This window comes from Stegodyphus dumicola, chromosome 7, assembly GCF_044657685.1.
Source record: "Stegodyphus dumicola isolate Sdum_Otavi_A_Nest chromosome 7, ASM4465768v1".
NCBI classification, from domain to species: domain Eukaryota; kingdom Metazoa; phylum Arthropoda; class Arachnida; order Araneae; family Eresidae; genus Stegodyphus; species Stegodyphus dumicola.
This window is the reverse complement of record NC_140774.1, coordinates 181398870-181424918: the sequence shown is the minus strand read 5'-3', so window position 1 is coordinate 181424918 and position 26049 is coordinate 181398870. Positions and strand designations below refer to the sequence as shown.

The window sequence follows — 26049 nt, the reverse complement described above, 5'->3', positions numbered from 1 at the left end:
TAGTTCAGCAGTAATGAATGAAGAATTCAGTAACTCAAATTAAAAAATTCTATAGTTCTTTCATATAAAAGCGTAACGTATGCTATAGCCATGTACTTATTCAGCGGTTTATTTTTTATTAATTTCAAAGATATCGAATCGTAATCTTTAAAGTTTGTAAACAATCTTTCACGTGCTGTGGGATCGGGGAACATGGTTGTTACTGGTAAATATAGTTTCACACATGTTTGTAATCTATTAAGAAAATCTGATTAATTTTAGATTTGATGAAGAAATCTTTTACAGATGTGAAAAACATTATTTTGGTGTTGTCTGGGAAAGGCGGAGTCGGAAAATCTTCAGTGGCCGCTCACCTTTCGTTAACACTTCGGGACCTTGGTTTTAAAGTTAGTATTTTGACGTCTTAAATATTTGGTTTAAAGTGTTCCAGTTATTTCGCTGTTCGAAGACATAAGTTTCATAAGAGTGTAACTTACCTTATTATTTCATTATCTTTGACTGCTCTAACGGAGCATGTCAGCACATGAAATATTTAAAGATTTTGCTTGTCTGGTGTCATTCTAGCTATAAAAGATATCTGTTATATCTTAAAATAATTCCAGACGAAAACATGGCAAATGATATAAATAACAAACTTATTATATTTGTGGAATCCTGTATCTATAGCAGGTATATTCTTTTATGCCAGGGGTTCTCTTCTAGGGGGAAAATTCTCGTATGCTAGTATCTCGTATGCTGTCAGCCTGACTCCATGTGCTCTGCTGTTCAGTTAAAAATAATCTAAATCTGCAATTGTTTGTGTTTCGTGATAAGGGTGGGGAGTGATCTTCTAGCAATGGTGAAAAGGGTGCATGGGACAAAACGGATTGTGAACCACTGTTTAATGTAGTTCAAGAGATAATTTAATAAAGATGCTTAATAATGTTTTTTTCTGTGCAAATATTTTGCAAAGTAAAATTCACATTTCCATGTCATATTTACTTTTGTGAAACAGGAATTTATGATTATGTTATCAAAATTCATTCAAGGAACTTAAATCTTATTTAATTAATGGTAAAAATTATTTTGATTTGATATATGAATAGAATATGTTATTTTTGTAGGTAGGTCTCCTGGATGTTGACTTATGTGGTCCTAGCATACCGCATTTGTTAAACATCGAAGACAAAGATGTACATCAGTGTTCAGATGGGTATGCATGGAAGTTTTTTTTATGCATATTAGTAAACTTATATTCTTTTAATTTCGGTGTAATAAAATAATCCCAAGAAATGATTGAATTTAATTTAAAGAATATGTTTTTTAGGTGGACTCCTGTATATACTGACAAAAGTCAAACGCTTGCTGTGATGTCTATTGGTTTTCTGCTAAATAGTAGAAATGATGCTGTTGTATGGAGAGGGCCAAAAAAGAATGGTATCTTTTTAGTTCTTCTCCTCCTTACTAGTTACCCCCTTGTTATCTTTCAGTTTTAAAGTATTCTTATTTTATTCATTTACAATAATTCTTTTCAAATGCTTTCAATTCTCACTCATTCTGTTCTTCCCTTTCAGCAACAGCTTTCATTGCATGAAATCCATTTATTTATTTGATAAATATAATAGTAATTTGATTTTATAATATAATATTCTATGTATTCCATGATTGATTTGATAATATTTTTGCTACAGAACTGGAAGTAAATGATGGTTCTAATCTTGTAACATGATAATACCATTTCAGACACCTTGTACTTAAGGATAACGATATTTTTTTTACAAATTTCACAACAAGCAAGTTTTAAAGCAGGTCTCTTTCTTTTAAATGGCAAAAATCATTTGAAAAAATATGATTAAACACAGTAACGTAAATTTTACAGTGGCGGGAAACTTTCATTGAAACCCATTATATTTGGGCAATGTTCATGGGTTGCCTATTTTGGTGACATAATTTTTTCAGAGGGGTACAAAAATCAGAAAGAACCGAGGTTTTTGTGGTTACTGGATAATTCATCACATAGTAAAATAAATGATCTTGAATTTAATTTTCTGGATTTAAATAAAATTTATGATTTTTACATCTATCCTGAACCTTTTTTAACATATTTAGAATTCATTTTACTACATTATTCTCATATGTGTCCTTCTCTTTCATCAGCTGTAAATTATTCAATACATCTGATCAGCTTACATGAAGCTGGTATGTCTTCAGTAGTTTCTCCTTTATCTCACAACTACTAGAGAGAAATAAACATGTTTTTATACAGATCACTGCAGCCTCCAAGCAGCTCATACAGGCAACCCTGCCATGAGGCAAAATGGCTCACATTCCTTCATTTTTTTCCTCCTTCGAAAGTTGAGGCAGATCTAAATTTTACTCTAGTGCAAGCTTTGAAGAAATCTTGGTTCCCTTGCCCACCTAATTTTAGCAGACTGAAGGAAAAATTCAAATTCAGTTCTGACCAACTGGATTAATTTTCTTAATTTCTTTTCTTTTTTTTTTTTTTAATTTTTATTGTTAACTTCTCCTGTGAAGGTAATGAAACTATAGTTCTTAAAGAACCTTGCCATTTTGACCATTTGCAGCAAAGAGTCATGTACATGTGGGGCAAAATTTTACCTCTATTATCATTTAAAGCAGGCAGTCATCATTTCCCGTCTTTAATTGCTCGTGCATTATACCGAGTTTGTGCAAATCTTTGACTTATTATTTTGGCTTGCATAACGGTGATTTCTTCACCAAAAATTGCTGCTACACAAAGCCAAAATAACAAGACAAAGAATTGCACTAACTTGGTATCCATGTACACATCGACCTATTTTCACTTTAAAAAAAATCCCTGATTTGCACAAAAAAATGGCATTGCGCACTCCCTTTATCCATGTGCATGTCGACCTATTTTCACTTAAAAAGATCCAAGACTTGCACAAACTTGCATTGTGCACTCCACTCACTTTGTCCATGTGCACATCGATATATTTTCACTTAAAAAGTCAAAGGAGCACCCAATTCTACAATACAAGCAAACAAAAAATACATAATCTCAATAAACTACATTTTAAACCAAACGATAAAATAACATAAAAAAGGAAAAACAGTTATACATTTAAGCACTACAAAAAGCAAATATCCACTTACCCTATTTAGAAGTTCCTTCATCTTTATTCTGTGGCACACAAAATTCCTTAACAGCATCCAAAAACTTCCTAAAATTATCTGAACTTAAATCCGTATATTGGCGTCGCTACGAACAGGCGCCACATTATTGTGGGGAACGTTGTGGACCTGGGACAACTTGATGTACACTGCTCAAAAAAAAAAAAAAAATGGGACAGTCCTATATCTCCCGATCTACTGGGCCGATTGACAAAATTCAAATTGCGTTCTTCATGTCTCGAAAGCGCGACTTAGGATATATATTAGATTTATGTATAGCACTATTCTAACATAGGTATTTTGACACAAAATCGGACTTTTTCTGAAATAACATAGCAATTTTTTTACATATTTCGATTCTACGACTCAAATTACGCCTAAATATGAAATTTTGTAAAATTTGGAGCGAAATTTACGGAGAAATTCACAAATTTATGTTGGCACTTTTTTGTCAGTTTGCGCCAAGAATACTTCACTTGGCGAACTTCTTAATATATGGCAACCTAGTTTCCTTTCCCGTGAGAGAGGAAAAAAAGTCACCATCGTTCCTTTTTTCCAAATAATATTCTTTATATTATATTTTTAATTATAACTTATTTTTTTAAGTAATTTTTTCTTTTTCGAATTTCATATTAATTGTTTAAGTTGCACATTTTTTTTTTTCGAATAACTGTTTTAAAAATTTCTATTTACCTATTCGAACTGCATAAATAAAGGTGCAGAGTTTATTTATTTATTTTTTTTTCAAATAGTTTTCTTTATATATATTTTTCGTCATAGCTATTATTTTAGGTCATTTTTAAATTTTTATACTTTTATTTTAATTGTTTGTGTTGCATTGTCTCTTCAGATAATTGTTTTAAAATTTTCTATTTATTCCTTCGAACTGAGCATTTTAAATATATTTATTAATATCAATTTTCCAGAATTTGATTTTATTTATTTGAACTACGTTTTTTTCGGAAGAATACTTTGTAACCCAGACTACGATGCGTTTGAAAACTGCATACTATATTAAAAGAGAAAATACAGTAAAGCACAGTTTTACACGCCTTTCAATGTTCCGTTCAGAAAAAATATATATAAATAAGAGAGATGTATAACCGATATTTTAACTTAGGATGACTTGCATACACTGCTTTAAACAGTTTTATCATTGTGCTCATTGCTTTACACAATTTTATCCTACATTTAGTTTCTTAAAATGTTATTCATATTTTAGTCAAATATTTTATTTTTGAAATCGCAAGAATCAAATATCATAAGATTGAAAAGTTTTAAATTTAAAAATACGAATACTAAATTTTACGAAAATATTTATTTTTCTTCTCTGTTTCTTTAAGCATTCTGAAAGTATATTGAAAAGTATCCAACTTTTCGAAACATTTTGGTATTTCTGACAATCATTTTAAATAAAGTTATCGCCTTCCATTTCATAAACGCCTACAAACGGCCGAGCGGTAAAGTTGCTGAACACTGGTAGTTCACTCCGGGGTTCGAACCCCGGTAAACGGGCTGGTTGCATGGGCGTTTTCGTGGATTTTCTCATGTGTAACGTGTATGACAGCTGGTTTCCCTTAGAAAGTTCTTCACGAAGTATTTCGTCAGAGCCTTTATCAGTCTTTAGAGGCTAAACATTTTGAAGCTATGAGATGAAAGAAAAGACTGGTTTCATCAAAAGGTTTTGGTTTATTTTATTATGACAAAACACACTACGGCTATCTGTCTAAGGGGAGGGATGCCTTCCTGGAGGACTTTCTAAGGGAAACTGGCTCGCATACACGTTACACATGGGGAAAACCACGAAAACGCCCATGCAGCCAGCCCGTTCGCGGGATTCGAACCTCGGACCGAACTACCAGTGTTCGGCGACTTTACCGCTCGGCCGCTGTTTCATCAGGAAGGGAAAAAAACATCTTTAAGTGACATCCACATACATCACTGGATAAAATCCTGAATCTTCAAATAATTCGACTGAAGAAATCATGGGATTCACCATTTATGATACGATATGATGTTTTGTAACATAATTTACACAACCATATAGTTTAAAACCAGTCGCTCTTCACTTTAATCTGCAATGATATCGTTTTGTCTTTTCTGTTAACACAAGCTCAATTGATGGTATTTGCTGGTGTACTCATCCAAGTGTTTTCTCTTTGAACACTTAAATTCTTTGAAGTATCCTGAAAGTATATTCGAAAGCGTCCAACTTTTTGAACATCTTGGTACGTCTGACAGCCAAATTTCCCTGAAAATTTTTGCTTACATTTCTCTAATTTTCTTCTTTCCTTCTACAGTTATTTTCAGTGCTCACACAAGAAAATTAAGATTTTTCGACTGCTAGACTTCCATACATTTTGCATTCTCGTCAATTTTTTAAAATATAAATTATATGAATTGCGTTTCAGCTAAAGACAGCTTTTCATTTTCTAGTCATTTTAGCTATAAATAAAGTTTAAAGCAAAGTCCAAAGGATAAATATTTTAATTAAAAGATTTTTGCTAAATGACAAAGAAATAAAACAGTCCAGCAGGGTTTATTCTGTACTACAGAGTGACCCGATTCTTATATCAGATGAAACAATCTAAATCATATTAAAGATCATGTTTTTTTATACAATCTATAACGTGAGAGAAAAATTAGCTTCTTAAAACATGCTTTCTAAGAGAATTAATATAAAAATTTATATTTATATATATATTTTTTAAAGTTGGGACTTGAACCAAACTGTCAGACTTTTAAAGCTTATTTTACATGGTGGTTATTATTAAAGTTCCACTTTGAAATGGTCATAAAAGGAAAACTACCGGACCAAATGTTATCAAACTTGGGAATCGTGTAAAGGAGGTTATGAGAATTTATTTTCGGCGGAAAAAAAGTGTTCAAAAACTCACCATCAGGGGAAAAATGGCGCTGTATACAATATTGTTAAATGAAATAAGACACGAAAACATCTGTTTAAAATGTGTTTAATATTTTCCGAAACGTGTTACAAAGCATGTTCAATGTCGCGTCCAGCATTTTCCGAAAGCAAGTTAAATCATGTTACTGCATTCTCAACAGCAGCTCTTAGCATATCAGGTTTGGTTTTGGTTTGGTTTATTAGATTACGGCAAAGCACTCGAGGGCTATCTGCCTCAAAGGAGGGATGCCTTCGTGGAGGACTTTTTAAGGGAAACTGGCTCGTATACACGTTACACATAGCATATCAGAAGGAATGTTACAGTGTATCACATTTTTCATTTTTGCCAAATTGTTTAGATTATCACCATAAACAGTGCTTTTGAGATAACCCCATAGCCAAAAGTCACAGAGGTTGAGGTCTGGTGGGAAGAGGGGAAGTGTTGGCCTATAAGACGTTCATTCGTGAAATGTTGCCTAAGTAACTATGCGACGCTCTTGAGGTGGTGCCCAGCCCTGCATAAAAATCGTAGTATCTAAAATGCCACGTTACTGCAGTTCATGTATCACGAAACATTTTAATATTGGCTCTAAGTGAACTGCAATTGCAGTGGTCCAGCTGTCGACTGCTCTTCAGAAAAAATGGTTCAGTTATAAAACTAGCTGTCATTCAACAGTAAACGGTGTGAAATGACTGTTATGCAATCGAATGCAGTAGGAGAATGCAATGGAACTAGATAGATAACATGAGAGATTTTTTTTGGCCCAAATCAATTAAAAGCGTTTTGAATCAGTATCTTCATGTTTTAGTACCGAATTCAGGCTAAAAAAATTACAAATTAGCGATCTGTAAGAAAACGATTTCCAGATTGTACGCACTTGTGAGAGTGATTTGCGATCTCACATTTTCTAATCGCTAATTCGTGGTTTTCACGGACGAAATTCTCACTTACAGGGATAGCGCACTCGACATTTATCGAATTTAACGTCTTTAAATGGTAATTTGCCTACTTCAAAGTTTCTTAAGGGTATACAACATATTAAACCCGTTTAACAAAAGGTTAAGTTAGATTCCGACCCATATTTTGTTTAACAATATTGCATACAGCGCCATTTTCGCCCTGGTGGTGAGGTTTCGAACTTCCTTTTTTTCGCGGAAAATAAATTCCCATGACCTCCTTTACACGATTTCCAAGTTTGATAACATTTGATCCAGTAGTTTTCCTTTTATGACCGTTTCAATGTGGAACTTTAATTATAACCACTCTGTTTATTATTAAATTTTAATTTGAAGCTATGCGTTATATGTATACCATGCGTAAAATTTTCGCTTTTATGGAAAAATAAAAAATCGAAGCAAATATACTTAGTATAATGGACCAAAACTGAAAACATTTCCCCTCCCTCCGAAAATAAAATATTGAAATTTCGAACTTGAATTTACTGGGTTATCGAAATATTCAATTTGACTTATCTTCTAAGTCCTAGTTCCGACAACAATTCCGTCAAAAATTCCGAATTACTTAAGCTAAACTAAAAGATTTAGTATATATTCACTGTATGTTAATAAAGTAATCAGAGTGTAATAAAAATAGATTATAGAATTTACGCTGATGTAACTTTTTGTCTGACTGCACAGCATGTAATGGCAGAGAGGGTTTGTAGAGATCTGTTTTTGACATGCCTCTAAAAGTAGATGTCATACTCCTTTTGTCTCTTCAATATCAAAAAACTTTCCTTTGAGAGGCAACTTTAGTTTTGGGGAAAGAAAAAAAATCACAAGAAGACAAATTTGAAGAACATGCAGGACGATTGAATATACATACTTATTTTCCGAACACAAGCGGTTCTCCGACTGGTTATTGAATAATAAAAAGATGCATTGTCATGCAATACAAAACATTTGGAATACGTTTTCTGGCTGAATATTGTAAGATTAAAAGTCATCTGCTTAATTCACATCCATTTACAAGTCAACTACTCGGGCAATTGCAGAATCGTTTTGATCCTGAGCTTGTAAGACAAACCTAATATCACTGGATTTAAACACTTCTTTAATCTTCCGAGAACGTTCCTTCTTTAGCTCATATTCCAAGAATATTAAGTGAATACAATTATTGTCAAAATAATTGAATATTCATTTGCACTACGGCTTGGTAGTTTACTAACGAGTTAACAAAACTTAAATTCTGCTTTTTGTGTCAAAGAATACAACAATATTTTAAATATTTACAAATAAAATATTAAATTGGAGATTTAATTAATAATAAGAGCCTCATCCGTCGCCTAGCATTTGAAACAGAAAAGATTGTTAAATACTAATTGTTTGCTGCTCAGTCTAACCCAGGCTGCATGGTTGGTTTTCGTAGTTTTTTAGGTTCTCTTTACAAAGATTCTCTATGAAAGCATCTTAATCAAATAGCTCCCATGTTCTTTCTATGTTCAAATAACCAACTAACCTAGTTTAAGCACGATTTCCAAGTGAAGTTACTAGTAAAATCCGAATACTCATTAAAAATCATGTAGCTAGCCAATCGGGAGTAATACGAGGGCCATCCAGGAAGTAGATTACGTTTCTGTCTGTGTCCGCTAGGGGCGGGGCTAGCGCGGCCATCTTGGGGTCAGAGCGTTGCGCAGCTCAGTCTGCATCTAGCCGTGCTAGTGAGAGGTTCGTGCTGTGCTCCGTTCAGATACTGTGACGGTTTGAAATGTCTGCGTTAATTGAAAATCCCGCGAGCTGCGAGGTGCGCTCAGTAATAAGGTTTCTGACTGCAAAAAACTGTAAACCGATACATATCTATCGGCAGCTTCGTGAAGTGTATGGGGACAACATTATCACTGAAGGTGGAGTGCGTCAATGGGTCATAAGATTTCAAAATGGCCGAACCAATGTTCACGACGAAGATCGAAGTGGGAGACCCAGCATAGTGACCGCCGAACTTCTCGAAAAAGTCGATGCTAAAGTCCGTGAAAATCGAAATTTCACAATAACGGAACTTTCTTTGAGTTTTCCACAAATTTCGCGAAGTTTGTTGCACGAAATCATCAGCGAAAAGCTTGGTTACCACAAGTTTTGTGCAAGATGGATTCCAAAAATCTTGGCAGAGGACCACAAAAATCAGCGAATGGGTGCAGCGTTGAACTTTTTGGACGCTTACCATAAGGATGGTGACTCTTTACTCGATCGCATCGTTACTGGTGACGAAACATGGGTGAAACATGTGAACTGTGAAACGAAATTGCAATCAATGCAGTGGGGGCACACAAGTTCTCCCCAAAAACCCAAGAAATGCATGCAAACAATGTCAGCAAGGAAGATGATGGTGACTGTTTTTTGGGACAGAAAAGGTGTAATTTTGGTGGACTTCCTGGAAAGAGGCACTACAATAAACTCTCAAAGGTATTGCCAAACTGTCCAAAAACTCAGAAGAGCAATTCAAAACAAGCGCAGAGGAATGTTGAGCTCTAAGATCTTGTTGATTCACGACAACGCCCGGCCCCACACGGCAAATGTCACTCGTAAAGTTCTTGAATCTTTTAAGTGGGAGTTGTTTCCTCATCCGCCGTACAGTCCCGACCTGGCACCGAGCGACTTCCACCTATTCCCAGCAATGAAGAAGTGGCTGGCTATGCAGCGTTTTGATGACGACGCACAGCTGCAAGAAGAGGTAACGAAGTGGTTGAAGGCGCAGACGGCCGAATTTTTCGACGAAGGAATTTCCAAGCTCGTACATCGCTACGATAAATGCCTTAATTTGTATGGTGACTATGTAGAAAAGTAGTATTTGAGTGTGGCTTTCATCTGTATATAATAATATAATGTTTCCTATACTTTGTTTATTTTTTTATTCCAAAATGTAATCTACTTTCTGGATAGCCCTCGTATGAAAGATACGGAACCAATAATTGAAATGTTGTTACGTTACGCTGTTTCTTAACTTAGATGGTCATTCCTTAATTAAATAGCCCACCAACGGCCGAGCGGTAAAGACGCTGAACACTGGTAGTTCAGTTCGAGTTTCGAATCCCGCGAACGGGCTGGCCGCATGGGCGGTTTCGTGGTTTTCCCCATGTGTAACGTGTATACGGGCCAGTTTCCCTTAGAAAGTCCTCCACGAAGGCATCCCTCCCTTTAGGCAGATAGCCCTCGTGTGCTTTGCCATAATTAAATAATCCAATCCAATCCTTAATTAAATGTATTTGATTTGTAAATTCTACTAGAACTGACGGTAAGAATTGAAGTGGAAATAAGTAATATGGTGTGCAATCTTGATTAATATAAAATTAAAAATATTTGCATAGAAAAATGTTTGCATTCAGACAGAAAGTTTTTTGAAATATTTGCAATTACTTTATAAGAAGGATTTATTAATAACCGTAATAATTACTTATTATATTACTGATGATTAGGATTCAGTTCTTGACAATTACGTTCTAAATTAGAATTTTAAGGATATAATGAAAATACGCTACGCACAAAAATACATTTTAGGAAAAAAAATGAGTTGCTTTTTTATGTTTTAAAACTTCTTAAATTCATTTAGTAAACATCGTATCCTCGTTGTTTATTGAATCCAGAATGTTGGTGTCGTTTATATAATTATTCTTACTTGTCCACAGAATCTGCTGACTTATCCAGCCATTAAGTAGCTGCAGATCATTTCTACATAACCATTGAACTTCCATTAATTCAGTCTCTAGAGGGTTGTATGTTTATATCATAATTTGACTTTTATAAAAAATGATTATTCTAAATATTATGTTTCTATAAAAATATATTGTGCTTTAAAAATATGGATAATAGTATCAGCCGCTCTTTCAGCCACTTCAAAAGCAACAGTTTGTTTAGAAATAAATTATGCAATTAATGTCATAAAATTCAAATAAATATCAAACGAAAATTCTCAGTTTTAGACAATTCGATTTAAACGAAGTAAAGTAGCAGACGATAAAACGCGGAAGGTAAAAATTTACTCTTACAAAAACTTACTCTTAAATTTTTTTAAAAAAGAAAAGATACGAGAGAAATTTAAAAAAAAATAGTTAAAAATTTGAATAATATCATCTATAATTTAAAAAAATAGCCTTTCATATAGTATTAATAAATATTTATTACGCATCATTGAGGGAAAAAATGTCATATAATTAATTCTCCGTAAAATTTTACTTGAAGTTTAAGGTTAAAAATAGCTGTGGCAATTCAGTGTAACAAAAATCCATAGACCACATTTGGCGTTATTATCGCTCAAAAAAAAGGTGCCAAATTTCAAAACGCGAAATTATGTAAATTCGTGTATATTTTAGAAAATTTTGAGTAAAAAAGTCTAATTTTTTGCAGATATGCTTAAAAATACACCTACTTTAAGATGATGGTAAAAATTTTATAGGTTATAATTCAAAATTTTTTTCGAAAAATCTATAGAAATTATTTAAAAATAAAAATTTAAAAAATAAAACGCAAAAAATGGGTAAATTTTATTTGGAATGAACCAAAATTTCGAAATATGAGAGAAAAAATCAAAAAAGTTTAATAAAAAAAAGAGATATTAATAAATATTTGCCAAATTCAATTAACATTGAGGAGCTAAAATTTTGAGAGCTAATATTTTAAAAACTATTCGTACGATTTTTACAAAACTTGGTATTCTGGCATAATTTGAGTCGTAGAATCGAAATATGTAAAAAAATTGGTATGTTATTTCAGAAAAAGTCCGATTTTGTGTCAAAATACCTACGTTAGAATAGTATTATATATAAATCTAATATATATCCTAAGTCGCGCTTTCGAGACATGAAAAACGTAGTTTGAATTTTGTCAATCGCCCCAGTAGAACGGGAGATATAGCACTGTCCCATTTTTTTTTTTTGAGCAGTGTACATATTGTATTACAATCATACAATATTTAAAAAATAATCTACATGAAAGAAGAATGTGAGAGAGATTAAAAAAAAAAGAAATCCACATAATACTTCTAATTAAGTTCTAATTCATATTACTCTCAGTACTCTTCTAATTAAGTTCTGACCAACTGGATTAATTTTCTTCATTTCTTTTTTTAAAAATTTTTATTAAACACATTCAAATCCATCTAAACGGTTTTTACATTCGACTAGATGCATATCCTTCTTACATACAGGACACTTATAATGGCTACTAAGTAAACCTTCATTTACACACCAATTAACACTCTTTTCGTTCCACATCATAGAGAAACTTCGAATTAATCTTACTACATTCAGCCATTCTACCATCTAAACAAAACCAACACACTCCACAAAAGCACTTACAAAACATCCTGTGATTCAGAATTCTCCAAAATCATGCACCCAATTATGCCACAGTGGAGTTTCCATAACATTCAACTACTCAGGCTACCATAAATGAAACAACTTGGCGATAAATGAAACAACAACTTTGCCATAAACAAGGGGTACCTTAAAGGCTACTCTAACTGATAGAGTGACAAGATAACCTTAACTGCTCTTACTCATTCACAGCCTGCTAAGAAAATCTATTAGGGGAACACTGACCAAGCAATTTAGCCTCCTGTTTCTGTCCAGATGTTCAGAAAAACAACCACCTGCATTCTGTGAGGAATTTAACAATAAGAACTGAGTGTAATGAACATTTTAACTGCCAAAAATAAATTCTCACTACCAGTGCAAACAATTTCATTTAAAATTAAAAAATAATCCATAATAACAGTTGATTTAAATTTGTGACACAACAACTGCTCTAAACGTCCCATCTTAATGTATCAGTTGGCAATAAGTTGCCTGAACTTTGATAAATTAAAATATGTAGTTGTCTGAAATAATGTTTTTTCATGTGTCTATGAGTGATAGTTTTCATGCAAACAATAGTGCATCAAATTATAGGTTTTCAATGCAATGTTTATTAAACATATGTCCCAAGAGGTTTTTTTGTTGATATTTATTTAAATGATGCAACTAAAAGGATAAATTATTTAGTCTGATGTACTGAAATTAGTTCTTTTAATTGGTTCCAGCCACCTATACGCTTTTGCTAATCAAGGTTGTTGCCCCAAGTAATGTTTTGGTTTTCTTTAATTTTATGCACAACACAGTATTTGGTCCAATTATTTGAAAAATTTAATTTTTACATTATAAGGTATTTCTTTCGCCTTCTTAGCATGGTTTCATGGTGTAGTGGTCAGCACACTCAGCGCGTATTCGAGAGGTCCGTGGTTCGAGTCCCGGCAATGGCATTGCTCAGTTTTCATGTCTTCTTCAAAATATCTTAATGTCTCTACAACATATTTGAAGGGTTTTGAAGAGTTCACCAGAACCACTATTACAATAATGAGAATATCATACAGTGCTACAATTCTTATTGATTCTAACTTTCATAAATGCACACACACACATATATATAAACGGATAATTTATAAGAAAACTTTTCAGATACCATCTCCAAGGAACAGAAATTCAATTAAAATCATGAAAAATTAAAAAATTATTTTTAGTCAGAATTTTAATTAGATTTTCAAAAATAGTATTTCCTAAACCTCATTGCTTTAAAAACAGAAAACTCTTAAAAAAAAAAAATCTTGAATTGGAGGGGGGGGGGAACTCTTTTCTTGTTCTCTCTATATATAGAGTGAGAGAGAGAAATAGATGTAAGATAAAATTTTTATTTCTTAAGCTTATTTTAAATTGCAAAAAATATCCTTTTCAAGTTGTATCAGTTTTTTTTTTTCATATTTGTATATCATGCTGTTTTATTTCAGCAAAAATTTAACAAAATGATTACCTCTGGAAACAGTTAGATAGATCATTAATCAGTGCTAAATACTTTTGATAAAGAGTTGTTAGAACGTTCTTTTAATCCCATGTAATGTAGCATCATAACTAACAGTAATATAATTCAATAATAATATCTTTTGAGAAATTAAGAATGCTTTGATCACTTTCAAACTTTATTTTTTTAATATCAGCTTTGCAGCAGTGAAGGCATGAAATATATTCTGTAAAATTATAAATGGCAAGAGCTTATGTTAATTTATTGTGCTCACTACGCACATGTTTTACTAATCTTGTTGCAAATTATGGTGATTTAAAATTACCATGTCTAAATTTTTTATATTAAAAATGCATCATCACTTAATAATATATATACAGTCAAAAGTCGTTAATTCGGACACCCATAATCCGGACCTCAAAGCTACAAACTTTCTGCGCATGCGTCAACAACACATGCGCATAAGACCTTTACCGCTGCAAATTTGCGTGTGCGCGTGCGCAAAATACGTTTACGAATGTGTGTTTAATGTATAACGGACGGGATAAGCTAAGCTAAAATTATCTAATTATCTATTTCAGTTAATGTTGCAGATTGCGTTGTTTCTTAATCTTCGAATTGGATCCGGATTATTATTTTTTGCAGACTGTTAGAGCAATTTTATAAAAGTAAGCTTGAACTTTCGATTATGTCAAATAGAATTTCCTATATATATTTACTAATATGTAAAGGATGTACAAAGCAAAAGTATCTTTCGGAGTCCATTAAACAAAAAGTGGAATTGCTGCAAAAAATGGATAAAGGCATATTTTTTGTTTATCTAAACTTTGTTTATCTTTAACGCCGTGGCGGCGTGCAATGAATTGGAAGTTGATTTGTCAGCACTATCCTTATCTTAAGGGCAGATGTTTTTATTTTATTTGGCTTATAATTGCTTACTCAATGTAGTATTTCATCTCAATGTACTCCGTCTTTGATATGATTTAAATCAAATGCTTCGTCATTATAATTCGCTTCCGATAGCTAAGAAAGTGACATAGGTTATTGAAAACGAAAAATTTCGACTGACAAATTAGTCGGTATTCTCGACACAGCAATTATAGAACTTGAACAGCGGAACTTTGTAACTGAACAAGAAATTATGTCTGTTTTATAGAATTAAAGAGAATGCATTATCACATAAAAAACGAAGCAACTGAAACAACTTACATTGAAAGAAATGTTTAATAAAGTAAACAAATAAGTATTAAGCTTTTTTTTTTTTTGTAAATTTTAATACCCTTTAGATCATAATTGTTCTTTATTTTGTAAATTACAGTTTCATATTTTTAATTTTATAATTTCTGCATGCCATTTTACCAGATTTAAACTGATGATCTATAATCCAGAAAAATTGATAAGCCGGAATCGCCGAAGTCCCGACGAGTCCGGATTAATGACTTTTGACTGTATATATATATATATGTGTGTGAAATATAAAATAAGAAAATAAATCTAATATGCAAAATATAAAATAAGAAAATACATCTCTAATAAAATAAATTACTAACTTAATTAGCAATATCTCTTTAAAAATTTCTTCTTTTATTTTTTTAAAGATTTTTATATGTTCCTCTTCTGGTATCTACAATCAAATCAAAATTTCTCTCGACTACATCATTTCTAGATGAATCCGTACAAATGATTTAATAATGCTGATGACATAACTAATGAGGAACTTAAACCGAAACTTTGACATAACTAATTTGGAACTTGAACTCAAAATTTCAAGAGCTGAAACCTTTCTCTTAATAGATGTCCGTACTGAATAACTGTGCACCTTTAGCTTCTGCCCGTCTTCCCATCAAGACGCTACTTCGCTCGCTGAACCTCTGCTAACTGCTGTCCATTGTTCCAAAAATATAATCTTTAAAAAATTGGAGGGTGCGTAGAGTACCCACAATGATGATGTGCAATAAAAAAGGAATATATGTCTTAAGAATTAGTTATCAAGTAGTAAAATTATGTGAGGAATTTGTGGCTATATCTGTTTTCAAGTGTCATCTTTCTAACTAAGCAGTAAATCATTTGCAAGTTATTACAATGTAAAGAATCATCGCTAGTCCATTGCAACTTTCTTTAAGTCATCCTGCTACCTGTAGACACACACACATAAATTACAGTGAAAAAACTAAATTGAAAACACAATAATGTTAGAATAAAGAGTCGGTAAAAAATAAATAAATTATTTTAAATAAATAATAATTAAAAATAAATAAAGAAGTATTTACCATTATAAAAAATGAATGAACGAGTCTTTTTGCAGTTTCCCATAGAATTCAACTAAAAATGTAAAATATGTAAAAATGAAACACCAAAGGATTTTTCATGTCCCAGTACATCTTTTTCACAGGGGGTAGTACTTCCAATACAGATCAACTAGGTTAAAAATGAATTACAAAGGGATTTTACATTCCCCAGTACATCTTCTTAAGGGGGTTAATATATTGAGAGAAGCACAAGATGTACCAGTAGAATTCTTTTGCGTTTAATTTTTATTAATTAAATTCTATGGAAAATTGAAACTGAACTCATTTACTAATTTTTTATGATTGTGTATTGTTTTGCAAAATAATTTATTTAATTTTTACTAGACTTATTTACTAATTTTTTGTGATTGGTATACTTATTTGCAATATAATGTATTTAATTTTTATAAATTTGTTATTCCAGAGTGAATGAATTTAATTTTTTTATTTTAGAAGTATTACTACAAATTTTAGATTACAGTGCATAATTTGGTTTTGGTTTGGAACTTATTAATGTTTCTATTATATATATATATATATGTATAAGCACATACACCTAACTTATGATCTTTGTTTTAGCAATGATAAAACAGTTTTTAAATGATGTAAAATGGCAGTCTATTGATTATTTGGTAATAGACATGCCCCCTGGGACATCTGATGAACACATTACACTTTCTGAAAATATTAAAAATATTCCAAATGTTGGGGCTGTAATTGTCACTACTCCTCAAGTAAGTATTTTCATCAGACTTTCCCACTTATTAGATAACAATGCCAAACTAATTTAATATTTTCTGTCTAGATATTGTCAGAATTTCACACCATTTTTGTACTTATAGATGGTTGCTATTAGTGATGTATTGCGGGAAATCACATTTTGTAAAAAGGCTTCTTTACCAGTAATAGGAATAATTGAAAACATGAGTGGTTTTGTTTGTCCAAACTGTAAGGTATGTATATATTTTTTAAAAAAGAAATCTGTTTATACAGTTGCATTCTGAGCTTTCATGTACTGCCATAACTAAATGGTATTAAAACTTTATTAAAGCCTGAGGTGATATCAGTATGTTGTTAAAACTCAGTTTCAGAAGTATTACCATCAGCAAACATTAATCATTAAATTTTTTTTTTTTATAACTAAAATTAGATTTTCTCAGTGCTTCAAAAATTCAGACTGTACATCAAAATATATGAAATTGAATTGATGTTCAAAGTCATATGCTTCATATAATATGAAAACATACTGAGTATTGCATATGTTAAATAATGGAAAATATCCTCAATATCAGAATTTTGATTCTTATTACACTTAACACCTGTTGCTTAGAATTAATCTAGAATCCATTGCTGAGAATTAAACTAGGAATACATTAATTTATGAATTGAAGTGTAACCATGTTTTTCACATAATGTTTCCATTAAAAATAACTAATATTTTTTAAATGGATTGGGTTAAATTATGGAAAAGCATATTAGGATCATCTACCTGAGTCAAAAGATTACTTCATGGAGGATATTTTAAGAAATTCGCCCCTATTTACATTGCATCATGGGAAAATTTTATGCAGCCAGCCTATTCAGCTGCAAGGAACACAATCTGGATCAAACTGTAGTGTTTTGTGGCATTAGCCATTTGACTACTAGTTGGCAGTTTTAATGAAATAACTCTAGTTATCAAATATAAAGGATTATGTGAAGATATATGATCACTGATGTGTAGTGGTGTAGTTATTTATGTTAATTATTTACAACTGAATGCAAAACTGCATTTCTATACATAGGTTACTGCATGAAATATGCAAATTAAGTGATTGACGATGCATTGCGCAATGGATGCTTGTTCGAATTTCAGTGTGAAATGTTATTTTAATTTAATGTGGTTTCTTTATGAGGCGATGAGTTTAAGTGATGGTTTGTGTTCGATGGCCATGGTAATGAGTTTTCATTAGTTCTTTCTCGAAGGCATTTTTTTTGGTACGTACGTATAATCTTGTTGACCATGAAAGTTGGCCATGATCTCACCTTGCCAAAGTGAATTTATGGGTGCCAAAGTAGTCATTTATGGGGAATTCTGAGTTGCATTTCTGTCCACAACTCTTACAATAAAATATCATCAATGTGTTTGCACAATTCGCCAAATAGCCGCTGCTGCAGAAGTATTCAATCATTTCTTTTTGCACTTTATAGAAAGTTTTTGTTGATTTCTATTTCATTAAACCTTGCAATTTTCCCAAAAACTTTGTGTAGAATCTGATGAATATGAACTTTGAGTAGGTGATGGTTCTAGTCTGTTACTGTTCTGTTGGCCATATCCAGATGCTTGCTTGCCCCTCAACAGATGTTAATTCTTTTGACCAATTGTAAATGAACTGGAGTTTGGTCACTAATGTGATTCTACAGCCCTTGAACTAAATTTTTTTTTCTTTAGAATGAAAGAAAAAAGTACAGCAATAACAGTTAATTTATATACTTGTTTGTAAAAGCAAAAGGTGGCTTATCAAGAATCGTTCGAGATGACATCACATTTATCTATAATTGGCACTAAATTGTGCTGCTTGCAGTTTGTTATGGTTGATGGAACAGATTAAAAATCATCCCATCAACTATGAAATGAAGGGCAAAGGCTCAGTTAATATGTAGTCTCAAGGGAGGCAGACACAAATTAAGGTTGCGCAAGATTAGAATAACTTCAAAATGTCATATCAAGACTTTGGAAAAGTTTTCTAGCAGTGAGACAGCTTATAGAGTTTAGTCAAGGGGTGCCAAGGCTAACAACTGTATTGGAAGACCTTTTCTGACATTTTCAGTTCAAAGAAACTGAAAACCAACAACGACAGAGTTGCTTTTGGGCTTTCACGAGAATTTGAATTAGCCATTTTGCTGTTCCACAAAGACTTCATGAGGTTGGTTTTTTTGCAAGAAAAACCTCGATTTGTGTTCCATTTATTTGATTTCCCAAAAATAAAATAATAGCTTGTGTAGTGTGGTGTTGCCTTTATGTTCAATAGAATCAAGAGAAATAAAACCATGTTTTGTTTACTAATGAGTCCAGATATAGCTTTAACTGTGATTCTAGATGTGTGCTGATCTGAGAGAAATAGGCAAACTACCTTCTGTTCATGAAAGATCCCATTTCCACAAAAGCAGTTTCACGATTTGATATGGAATCGTCAAAAGGTCCTCATTTTTTCTGATGAATGTCCTTTGGATGGAGGTTTTATAATTGATTGCAAATATGTGAATGAGGTCTTTGGAGTCCCATGTAAGGCTATTTAGGGGTGCTGCTGGCTCAAATGTTTTGCTGATAGATGACCATGCTTGTCTTCATTGAGCAACTGTGCTGTCTGATTACTTGGTAACAGAATATATCATTTGAACTTACTTACCATACTTGAATATGTGTAGAATACTGTAGGCTGTCAAATTGCAGTGCACCAAATGTTTCTACTAACCCTTCAGGCAGTGTTGCCAGATCTTGCGATTTTTCACAAATTTGGTACTTTTGACAAACCTATGCTACTAACATTTGTGTCTATGCAACTTTGCAAAATTTTGTAACCTCCTCATTTCTCTGTGCTACTTTATGTTTAACACAGCATAAAGTATGTATTTGTTAATATAATGTATCCATTGAAATTAATTAAAAAATAATAGTTTATTTATACTTAAATAAAAATTGGCAAGTGGCAATCCTTCATTCATAGTCCATGAGCACATATGCCCTCAGTTTTCAACAGAAGTCTGATATTTTTCCATGTTTGATTGATTGCTTTGTTTAATATCTTGGTAATCTCTAAATAGGACTTCAGGTTATAAGTGCTGTAAGTCAGGTTATAAGTGCTGTGTTAATTAAAGCATAAATTGCAAATAATATGAAAAAATTCAACATGACCTTTCAAAATACTTTGCTTTAAACTCTCATGCTTGAGAACTGGTTACAAGAAAATGTAAATAGGTCAGATAAAAGTGTACAAGCTATGTAAGTGAGAAATGAGGGCAGGTAAAAAGTAAACCACCAACTTCAAAGAATTATTGTGTTAATAATCCAAATGTGGGAAAGCATCCGACAGTGGAATGAATTAATTAAAAAATAACAAACTAAACTAAGAATTAATTAAAGGAAGAAATGGAGGATTTAAACAATGGAAAATTAACAATAGGGTTTTAATATCTGGTTGTAACAAAAGCTTTCCCCCCCCCAAAAAAATGCTCTTGATAAAGTTAGAAAAAAACATAAAAGCAGTATCTTTAGTGCAAGTAGTAATCACCATCCAAATCTATGATTTTCTGCCAACATTTTGGTAGTTTTTGAAAGCCTTTGGCCCAGAAACTTGGTGGCAGCTAGTCCATGGGTGTGGCAAAACATCCCATTTGAGTCCGTACAGAGTCCAATCGGTGAATGCTACATGTGATCTTGCATTATCTTGATTAAACACTAACTTTTTGTATTGGAACTCAGTTCGACATTTTGCCTTGATAGCAGCATCAGCATGGACAAGCATCTCAATGTACACCGTACTGTCAAAAGTTTTCCTTTTTCCGGATACTTTTTGTGGATAATACCATGGCAGTCCCACCAGATGTAAACTATGATCTTTTTATGAGTCAAATTGCACTTTACAATGCTGCTGACTGGCTCACAGGGCACAGACCACCCCCTTTTCGGCCTGTGTTTTTGAAGTAAATCCACTTTTCATCACAATTGATGATTTGGTTCAGAATTTTGTCCTTGCATTGATATTCGAGTAGATTAGTGCAGGCCTGAACACATCTGCCCTTATCTGCTTGAGTCAGCTCATGCGGCACCCAGCGGTTGAACTTGTACATCAAGTTTATGCGATGCATAGCCTGATTAATGAACATTGCACTAACGTCTAACTCCTTAGCTAGCTTTCGAGTGGTTGCGTACTGATCTTCTTCCACAAGTTCTTGCAAACGGGCCTCATCAACATAAGTAGGTTAGCAAGAGTGCTCTGCTTCTTGAATGCCATAGGCCTTGTTTTTGAACTTCCGGTACCAAACCTTCACAATGTCATATAGTACAACATTAGAACCTAAAGCTGTACACATGATTTGGTGACATTCTGTAGCTGACCTTTTGCAACAGAACTGGAAGTAAAACATGTTTCTAATATGGTAGCATGATAGTTCCGTTTCAGATACCTTGTACATAATGATAATGGTATTTTTTTACGAGTTTGACAACATAGTGTTCTAAAGCAAGTCTGTTTCTTTCAAATGCCAAAAATCGTTTGACAAAATATGATTAAACATAGCAACGTGAACTGTTTGTGCAGATGACATTTGTGTTGGCGGGGAAACTTTCATTAAAAACCAATATTTTCATTAAAACTAATATATGCAGTATAATGACTAAGAATCGAATTACAATTCATAACCGATGAAAATTTAGGATGACATCAGAATGCATAGTAGCTTATGAATCTAAGATGTTACAAAAGTCACATATCTCTGATGTCACATACAAAATGAGCAAGAATCAAATTATAAGTTGTAACTTAGTAGCATAATGAGACTGATTTTGTGATGACATCAAAGGTCATGTGAGCTTGCATACCTACGACATCACAAAAACAGTGCATGATCTTTGCTACTTTTTCCAACTTTTCGGCTCCTTTCTTATTACTTTTGTTCAAAAATTTCTGCCAACACTTCCTCCAGGGTGCGAATGTGCACTATCAGAAAAGCAGTGTGCAATTTCACATTAACAGTTTGGTAAATTTTAAGAAATCAAGATGTGAGCTTTGCTTTTCTGTCTGAAGTGATCATACATCATGCAAGTTTTGTTGCAATATGAAGGTGTTATTTTTTCCATAATTTTAAAATTTACTTAAATATATATGACTTTGTATACAGTAGCTGAAGATAAATCAACTAGCAAACATAGTAAGTTATATGTTGAATAATGTTTTTGTACAAATTGCTTTTAATAATTTTCTAATAAGTTATAGTTTAAAGTTTATTTTTTTAACTAAAATTATTTGATTATTAACTATTTGATTTTTTATTATTAACTATTTGATTTTTATATAGACTTATATAGCCAAATTGAGAGAAAAGTCATATATCATACAAAATATTTGGTTCATATTCATATTTATGCATAGTATGCATATGTAATATATTTTAACTACATATCATTATATTCTTGTGTAATATTCTTTATACACAAATTGCTTAAATTTTGTGATAAATTTATAATGTTAGACAAAATGTGTCTTTTTCTTCCTCTATAATCTAAAAGGAAGTGATTACTATTTCCTAGAAAATTTTGGGCAATTTTTTCCCCCCTGTGTTTCCTTCCCAGCTTTCAGTATTTATTTAAGTTCATAATTTAACCTGCACATATTCAATATATTCTGTATTAGTGTAAGTGAGAGTGCTAGAAATTTTGATACATAGAAAGCTGTCATCATATGTTAATCATTATTCTGCAATGGAAGTATGGAAATCCAATTTTTGAGGCAGAATCTCTGCTGAATTGAACCATATTTGGACTGAATTTTTAGCAACATTTTGTGTGTTTTTGCACATTGTGATCTGTCCTTTAAAGCAGTTCTATGAGAAATTTGTGAGTAAGCTGTCCTGGTGTTGTTGGTCTGATATAATTTTACTAATCCATGTAACTTTTTTTTGAGATCTTGTTTTTTACATGGGCTTTGTTTCAGTTGTGATAGAAGATTAACAGTATATTTACTGACTACTTTTCATCCACAAGTATTTTGATATGTTCCAGAGAGTTGATAAATATAAAAAAGGCAAGCATTTTGATTGCGCTTTAGATGAAGTGCCATATGCAAATATTTTTATCCTTTTTCTTGTCTTTTATATTAATTGGATCAGTTATCCCCATTGGTATGGGTAAGCATTTAAATGCAATCTTGAATTTTTGTATTTACATTTATTTCAAGGTATTGTATTCAGTTGTGTGCGGAAGTTTTATGTCTAGAATTAACCTTCTATTTTTTCATAGTCACTGTAATTTTTTTACAGAAAACATAATTAATTATATTGCTCATGATAGATGATATCAGATTATGCAAGATATACTATATACAGTGAATGGACAAAAATATGGAAACACCTTGTGAAATGCATGTTTGAAAAGAAAGATTGATTTTAATGAAATATGTAGGTGGCGCTGGTGTTTTTGACTACTGACGCCACCTATACAACTTCGTAAATGTGCTAAACAGTTCAGTTGTTGTCGGAGTACTGTTATGTGAGGTTGTCATTGCATTATGTCAGAGTTAACAGACTTCAAACGTGGGCAAATTGTTGGAGCACCTGTGAGTGCTTCCGTAAGCAAGGTAGCCGAGGTGTTTAGTGTTTCAAGAGGTACTGTATCGGAGATTTATTCCGCATATTTGAAAAGCGGAAAAACATCATCTGCTAAATCACAGCGCGGACGAAAGTGTGTCCTGAGTGATCATGACAGACGATCATTAAGGGCAATTGTGACGAAAAATAAGACGACCACAGCTGCAAAAGTTACTGCTGAAATGAATGTTGTGTTACTGAACCCTGTGAGTACCAAAACAATTAGAAGGGAGCTTCATAAACAGGGAATTGCTGGCCGTGCTGCAATTGAGAAGCCACTCATCAGTGATGCTAATGCCCGTAACAGGAAAAGGTGGTGTTTAAGTCATAAAGCCTGGACTATAGAGCAGTGGAAGCGAGTAATATGGTCTGACGAGTCTTCTTTCACATTGTTTCCCACTTCTGGCCGAGTTTACATCTAGAGAACGCCATCTCAAGCCTATAATACAGACTGCTTGTTGCCAAGAGTGAAACATGGCGGGGGTTCTGTTATGGTTTGGGCAGCCATATCATGGTTCTCTGCTAGCCCCATGATAACTGTGTCAGGGCACATGACTGCCAAGACTTATGTGAACATTTTGGCCGATCAAGTTCATCCCATGGTACAAACTTTGTTCCCCGATGGTGATGGTGTCTTCCAAGATGACAAAGCCCCTGTTCACACAGCTCACATTGTCCAGGACTGGTTTTCTGAGCACGAGGATGAGTTGCCCCATCTCCCCTGGCCACCACAGTCACCAGACCTGAATATTATCGAACCTTTGTGGTCTACATTGGAACGGAAAGTGCGTTCTCGTTATCCACCGCCAACATCGTTATCTGAACTTGCCACCGTTTTGCAGAAAGAATGGTATAATATTCCCTTGGCAAACGTACAGGAACTGTATTTATCCATTCCGAGAAGAATGCAAGCTGTTTTGGATGCCAACGGGTTTCCTACACCATATTAAGCAAAGATACATGTTTTTTTAAAGGTGTTTCCATATTTTTGTCCAACCCCTGTATCTTGTATAAAGTAACAAGAGGAATATGACACTACACCGTGTACTGTTGCATCTGTCAGTGTTATTGTCACTTTTTTAATTGTATTTATGAATGATATTTGAAGCCATCCTAGATCATATAATAGTTGGTAGAGGTTGATTGCTAGATTGAAATCAAGAATGTGGCTTCAGCTGCCTTCGGTAGTTCTTGGCTGTATGAATAGATCTTTCCTTCCTCATCCATGGCAGTGTCACTCTACCCCCTGGTCAACATTTTCAGTGATAAGTTGGTTAAATGACCGATATGGGTGTGGCAGTTCCCATTAAATGCCTTCAAGAATATCTGAGCCCTGGGATGGTTTTGAATGCATACGCACCGTGGAACCATAATGTCAGTAATATATAAGTTCATGTTATCTGCTTTATGTATGTTCAAATTAATAGAAGTGTTCTTACGTAATGCTGATACAGCATTTCTTGTATAAATTCTATCTGGTACTTAATGATATTTAACAGAATGTTTTCTTAATGACCTGATTTTACATTTTTAACATAGTTAAGAGCTTGAAGTTAACATCTTTTCATACTATTTAAAATTGTTCAAAGTAAATGATTTATCTAGCTAAAAGAATCTCTTAATATCACTAATAAGGATCTTGAAAATGAAGAGATTTAACAAAAATACAGCTAATTTATAATGACTTATTATAAATTATAAAATGCTCATCTATTAAAAAATAGATGAGCATTTTAATATAGTCATAATCCACAAGTACTAATTAATATTTATTAAGGATAACAAATATCTTTAAAATTTAATTTAGGAATGTTCAGCTATTTTTTCACAAGGAGGTGGAGAAGCTTTAGCTAATGAAGCAAATTTAACATTTTTAGGTATGTAAGTTTGCATTATATTTCATTAACGTGGTTAAAAAAGATGAAAATATGAACTATGCATATTTAAATTATCTTTTAACTTTTTAAAGGATCTATCCCTCTGGATCCGGAATTTGCTTCATGTATTGGAAAAAGATGTGCAAAGGAAGATATTGGCGAAATTGAAACACTAAAAAAGTTTGAAAGTATAGCTGAAACTGTTGTAAATAAAATGAAAGTATCTTAGAAAATTGAGTTGTATTGTGTAAATATAATTAAATCAATATTTTTTTTTAATATATGCCCATGATATGCTTTATTCATTGAAAACATTATTTACGAAAGTGTAATGATAATATTGAACATTTAGCCCCTTACTCATCGTGCCTATCTCTCATACGGGTAACCAATACGAATAAATTTTGTCGTGCTCATATCTCACACGGACTCTGCTTTTGCAATAAAAAGTCAAAGGAATACCAGAATTTGTAGCAGTCCTTATAAATGCTTATAAGTCCTTATATTTGAAATTAAAATATAAAAGTCCTTGTAGGTGCTTACTTTTCCTCTAAAGCACTTATTTTTTTGTTTTTAGTGCTTTTTTTTTTTAAATGAACACACATTTTTTCCCCATACCAAAGCTGAAACTAAATAAGCATTTTTTGTTCATTATATGGAATGTCAGATGGTGAATCATACTACCAGAAATAGCTTTTCGCCCCTTTCTCTGCATTAACATAACATTTGGTGCGCACGA

The 26049-nt window shown here is 32.8% G+C and overlaps 1 protein-coding gene across 1 annotated transcript; it reads left to right on the top strand.

Moving 5' to 3' along the window:
- The first annotated feature begins 20 nt into the window (after positions 1-20).
- On the top strand, positions 21-25589 carry Nubp2 (NUBP iron-sulfur cluster assembly factor 2). Its single transcript, XM_085821134.1, has 8 exons — positions 21-205; positions 286-386; positions 1104-1192; positions 1307-1416; positions 16669-16823; positions 16932-17042; positions 25241-25310; positions 25403-25589. Exons 1-8 carry the CDS (start codon positions 193-195, stop codon positions 25537-25539), a joined length of 786 nt encoding a protein of 261 aa, XP_085677260.1. The 5' UTR covers positions 21-192; the 3' UTR covers positions 25540-25589.
- Positions 25590-26049: the final 460 nt, after the last annotated feature.